The sequence below is a fragment of the Haliaeetus albicilla genome, chromosome 10 (assembly GCF_947461875.1).
Source record: "Haliaeetus albicilla chromosome 10, bHalAlb1.1, whole genome shotgun sequence".
Classification (NCBI taxonomy): domain Eukaryota; kingdom Metazoa; phylum Chordata; class Aves; order Accipitriformes; family Accipitridae; genus Haliaeetus; species Haliaeetus albicilla.
Window position 1 is genome coordinate 16,417,231 of NC_091492.1, and position 6,000 is coordinate 16,423,230.

The 6,000-nt window shown below is 35.9% G+C and overlaps 1 protein-coding gene across 9 annotated transcripts in view; it reads left to right on the plus strand.

Annotated features, from left to right (window-relative positions):
- Positions 1-5,978, plus strand: part of ADCY7 (adenylate cyclase 7) — a 68,232-nt gene extending 62,254 nt beyond the window's left edge. For 8 of the 9 annotated variants that reach the window (XM_069793635.1, XM_069793631.1, XM_069793630.1 and 5 more), the window contains 5 exons: positions 618-764; positions 1,171-1,278; positions 2,092-2,206; positions 2,806-2,930; positions 3,045-5,978. In XM_069793635.1, coding sequence (XP_069649736.1) covers positions 618-764; positions 1,171-1,278; positions 2,092-2,206; positions 2,806-2,930; positions 3,045-3,191 — 642 coding nt within the window. In that variant the 3' untranslated portion in view covers positions 3,192-5,978. The remainder of the gene's footprint in view (positions 1-617; positions 765-1,170; positions 1,279-2,091; positions 2,207-2,805; positions 2,931-3,044) is intronic. The other variant, XR_011326531.1, reaches the window with a different exon arrangement.
- The last annotated feature ends 22 nt before the right edge of the window (positions 5,979-6,000 follow it).

Here is a 6,000-nt window from a genome sequence, read left to right on the forward strand (position 1 = left end):
TCTTTGCCTCTTGTTTGTAACCTAGGACCATTGTAAACACAAGAATCTGCTATCTGGATGGCCTCAAAAATATGTGAACTTTTAGTGTCAGTCTCTGAAATCTGTTTTCAGAACTGGTAGTTCAGCTTCAGGACACAGTTTGAGGTTGGTAAATATTTAAAAAGGATTTACTGCTTTCCAAAGACCATATTTTACCAGAGAAGATAGGCTTCTTTTTAAAGAAGTTAGTGGAGGAATAGATAGTATCTCCCTGGTAACAACCTCAGTGAGAAGTTAATTGATAACGATCAATTTTTTTTTAGACATCCATCTTACTCTGCCAGCATGTCATCAGAATAAATATTGCTGATTTCACAGCCATGGTTAAGTGTCATAAGACTGGCACTGTTCAGAATAGATGAGAATCTCTAAGATACAGAGGTATCTCAGCTTTTCTTTAGGCAAATCAACTTCATTAATGTTTCTGATAAAATAAGAGATGCCCACTGTAAAGTAATGTAGTTGACTTCAGAGGAAAATTGTAATTTGATTACTGGTTAAAAACAATAATCCTAGTTTTGAATACCTGTGGTGGAAGGTGACTGATGACAATGTGTGAATATATTGTTTTCCTATAGGACTGGTACCATCAATCTTATGACTGTGTCTGTGTCATGTTTGCATCGGTACCAGATTTTAAGGTGTTTTACACTGAATGTGATGTCAATAAAGAAGGCCTGGAATGCTTGCGGCTGTTAAATGAAATCATTGCTGATTTTGATGAGGTAATTAAGCTTCTGGCAAAAATGGATATTTACTGCAAAATACATTGTTTCACTAGATCTGTGAACATTTGGCGGGGGTGGAAGGCTGTTATGCTGAACTAATATTCTGAGTTCAGCCTTGCAATATTGAAAGATATATTCCCATCTGATGGGGTTTTTCAATTACATCATCTAATGGATTAGTAGTATGGTTTGAAAGTCCTGAATTTCAGTACTTTATTTCAGTACTTCCACATTTTATTTCTCCTATGAGCAGGTAGAGCAACACTGTGAAACTTAATCCTCAGTGCTTTCTTACCTAACCTTCATGTGATTGATAGTATTTCTAGAGATGTTTAATGCTTATTGTAGACACTGAAATATGGTATTAAAGCCTCAAGTTTCTGTTTTATTTCCCTTCAAACAGCTGTTGTTGAAACCTAAATTTAGTGGTGTTGAGAAAATAAAAACCATTGGAAGCACTTACATGGCAGCAGCTGGTCTCAGTGTTACGCCAGGCCAAGAGAACAACCAGGTACATCGTCTCTGAAATCTGCCTTCAGTATTTTGTGTGTACGTAGGTGCATTTCAAAGTAACAGAATGTAAGGTGATATAAAAGAGAAAGTAAATGACCAAGAGTGACTTTCTGAAATGTGGAAAAAGATGATAAAAAGGTATTGTCTCCTGTTGAAATCACTATTTATCTCCTAGTTCCATATTTTTCCTAAGCAGGTATTAAGTCTGTAACCTCAGCATACTTATACATCTTTAATCTTTGATTCCAGTAGCTTAACATTTCTAGATGCATAACAGAATAGCTCTAATAATAGGGAAGACAAAGAATGGCTGCCAAAGAAAAGGCCATCCTGGAACTGGACAGTAAGCTTTTTGTGATACCTGAGAACTGGCACAAAAAGAGAATCCTCTAGTGCCATGTTACATCTGAATCTGAAACTGTTTGTCACCCAGAAGAATTAAAACCAATTTCTGTATTCAGGCTTACTTTCACTATAGCAGGTTCATGTATGATATTAGGATGCATGTATGTAATATATACAAAACATGAAAAATTAAATCTGGAATCCTAAAGGGCAGACATAAATTCATTATAAAATTTAATCATATCATTCTTGTCACCTCCTAGCCATTCCAATTGAATTTAATGTGTTTTTTTAAATCCATTTGGAATGTTTGTTGAAATATGCAATTCTGCACAGCTACAAGGATGAGTGGTCTTATCCTTATAAATATACACTTTATTCACTAATAGTACTGGTTTGGAATAGTAGCCTGACACAGCCTTCTATGTTGCAATTTGATCATCAATATGTGGTGTGAATTGCATAGGATAAGGAAAGACAGCATGCTCACATTGGAATTATGGTGGAATATGGAATTGCCTTGATGAGTAAACTGGATGGCATCAACCGACATTCCTTTAACAATTTCCGCTTACGTATTGGTAAGTTCAGTTTGTGAAGAATGTGAACTCTGCAGGTCCACAAAAACTAAAAATGAGGTAGGATGAGTTAGGTAAATTGCTGAGGGCTGTATTTGGATTATTATAAAATGCTGAATAGCTGAAGGTAGTGTTGTCTAGTCTAGCTTTTTAAATATGCCAAGCTCCTTCACAGATGGGCTTTTCTAATCACTGGAGGGAGCAATACGAAGACTGCAACTGGATGAGTTTGGAGAAAATTATAGGTGTGGATGAAGAGGGAGGTACCCTGTTACTAACCCTTGGCTAAAGACAGTGTTGTCGTTATACAAATGTTTACTTCTATATATTAAAAGGACAAAAGGAAGACTTTTTCTTTGGCATGAACTTTGCCCGAGCTCTTTCTTGGACTTCCCATTTTATAATGAATGAGTCACTTCACATCTCCTGAGCCTCAGTACTAATATTTATAGAATGATGGTAATACTGATTGCTAGGAACGTGTTGCAGGGTTAAGTTTTGGGTTTTTTTTTTCCCTGAAGCTCATGACTTACGGCTAATAGTGAAGGTAGATATCATAACTTTCTACTTCAGTAATGACACATGCTTTTGTTTATACTAAGGGATAAATCACGGCCCTGTGATTGCTGGTGTGATTGGTGCCCGGAAACCTCAGTATGATATTTGGGGCAACACTGTTAATGTTGCTAGCCGAATGGAGAGTACGGGGGAACTTGGGAAAATCCAGGTAACATAGCAGCCTTGGAAGGTTTAAGAAATTATTTCTGATTGGTTATGAAATTTAAAAAAAATGTGAATAATCAGAAGAATTAAAAGAGTTTCTAATTCTTTTCACACAAAGGTCACAGAAGAAACGAGTAAAATACTACAGGAGTTGGGATATTCATGTGAATGTAGGGGGCTCATTAATGTCAAAGGCAAGGGAGAACTGAGGACTTACTTTGTTTGCACCGAGACTGCCAAATTCCAAGGCATGGGACTGAACTGAGGCTACGATGAAGTTAATCAAAATAGACTTAGAACTGCCTCCCTTCTGTGAAGACTCGGAATTTCCCTCCTTATGTGAAGGACTTTATTCTAAAAACATATATATATATACTATTCCTACTTCTTTTACATCTCAAGATAAGAGAATGGTTTGTTTTTTTTTTTAAAGAAGTTCTGAAAAGTTCCTAGAAGACATGTAACCACCAGTCTGAAAAAGACTACATTTTCCTGAAATACTTCGAGGATTTACCTGGAATTGCCATGAAGCATTTTCAGTGAGTTCCTTTCCTTACCTGCACTGTGGGAGTCTTAACAGCTCCAGAAACAACATATGTGGATGCACTGTAGAACTCATTACCATGTTAAAACATTCCAGTGCTGCATTCTTTGACGCACACCTGCTTACTGTATTGCGTTTGTCACAGACATGTGAGATGATACTCTGGGCACTGCATATCCTGCTTTTAATGCTAAACAGACTTCACAGCAGAAGATGGCTGAATAACAGAAAGAGGAACACAAGTACACTCAAATATATCATATGATAATTGTGCTGAGCTCGTTTGGAAACAAAGAATTAATTGCACAGTATTGGATCACTTCTTTATTATCTTTGCCTCATCCATAGTAGTACCTTGTAGTGCACAAATGTTTTTGTGACCAACAGCTGTTCAGAAATAACTTTCACCTAGTTTGGAGTGTTTACATTATATTACATGTTCTCCTTCGTATTTCTGTGCCTCTGTATTTAGTATCTGCATGCACATTTTATACAGTCACATAAGAGAATGTCTGTAAAATTCTGGCTTTAAATTTAAAAAAATATACCTGATCTTGCGGAGCACTGTGCACCTGCAGTTTATCCTGCATGCTTGGTTAGACAGGCTTTGATAACAGCTTATATTGCTGACACCCGGCAGGAATTCTGCACACTGACTGCATTCTTGAGGGCACTTATGGAAGAAAAAATAATCTGGTTTGAATTGTTTGGAAACTGAAGAACAGAACTAATAAGACAGTATTAGAAATAGTAGCAGATACTATATAAACAGAACCGTGTCTGAGGTGGGTTTTGGTTTTTTTTCCCTATTCTTGTTTCTTCAATTTGACAAACCACTGGCTGGTTTATACACCTTTTAAAGGCAATGCAGTTTATGAAACAAATTGGTTTTTAAGGTTACAGGAGGATGTATGGAAAAACATATTCATAACAGAAATGTTTCAGCAGAGCCTCAATAGTGAAATATATGTAGAGCATTAGTAAGAAGGCCACAGAAATGGACTTGCTTTAAGTTCGTTTAGTTTGTAAAGTTTTTAAGCTGCTAATGGCTTTTGCTAATTTCTAAATTAGCATTTTTCTACTTATTGTAATAGTTTAATCTGTTTTCTGTTGGTGGAGATGATTGTATTTTGTAAGGCTAACATCTTGTGCCCAATTACATGTATTAACTAAGGATGGATTTTCCCCTCCCCCTGATATACCACATGTAGTCTGACTGAACAGCACAGTGATTAATGAGTTCAAAATCTGTTTTCTTAAGCCTTACTCTTCTACAAACAAAGCAGCATTTACTAATATTTCTGGGTTTAGTACTAAACCATGCTGGAAAAGTGTTTAACAAGCAGTCCTATGCATCACTGCCGCTTTCTAATTACTGTGTAATTTCTTTAGAAGATGAAGTGACTATGTTTCAAGACTGGAACAGATCTAAATATTGTCCAACTGAGGATTAAAAATTGTGCTTATAGCCTTTGTCAATTTGGTAAGCCAAACTGTGTTTGTAGTAAGTCTCCAACAGAAAATAGGACATTAGAAAACCTTAGTCTGAGGTTGTCTGGTTCATGTACGGACTCTGCCGAAGAAGGAATTTTCATACTTGGGTGTCTTGTCAGTATAAGGTCAGTGTTGTAGTTGAATAAACTTTCAAACAGCTTTTGCTACTCTTGTATGTTGTATATTTGTAGTAACAGATGCCTAGCAAGCATTTGTTTTGAGATATTTATTTATTGTTTCATAAGGACCACGCATGTGTCAAAGGCTCTTTTCAGCAGTCTTTGATGTCATATATTAGGTTAAGTGACTATTTGCCATATGAATATATTTTGAAAAGTGCATTATGTCTATAGATAGAGCTGGCTCTGAAGTGTTTCTGTTCACAGCCCTAGTAGAATGTAGATGTAAGTTATCTGAGAAAGAAAATTCGCTGTCTGTAACAGCATTTGGAAATGCTTTTGTTTACATTATAGTGCCTATCAGGCTAGTAACTTGCTTGGGCGTAACTTCAACTTAACCTCATTTACAGAAGTGGTATAAAGAGCTGTAGCTTTCAAACTGGAACAAGTAGGTTTTTGTTGCAGTTTAAAAGGCCATTATGTGCTTACACTTTCACTCAATGTTAGTGTACTGTGCAAGGCATACTTGGAGAAGTTAGAAACCGTGTGTAATAGAAAATAGGTTGTATCTGAGGATGACTTGACTTTCTAATTTCTCATCAGAACTGGAACTGTACAATATGAGAGCTATATTCAACCACAGAAAAAATTAAACTGAAGAAGCAACTATATTTAAATAATTGTTTTCAGCAGTCCTTTTGTGAGCAAACTGTGAAATTTAAAATTGAGGAAGTAACCTTGTAAGAAAAATCCTCCTTACAGCATTATTGTTTTCTTAAACTGAAAAAATGGCACTGTATCTAATTCAAAGAGCTAATAACGTCTTGAATTAGCAATCTATTTTAAAGAACAAACTTTTGTTTTTACCATTAAATAAAAAACTTCCTGAAACTTATTTGGTTTTGCAATTATTTTGA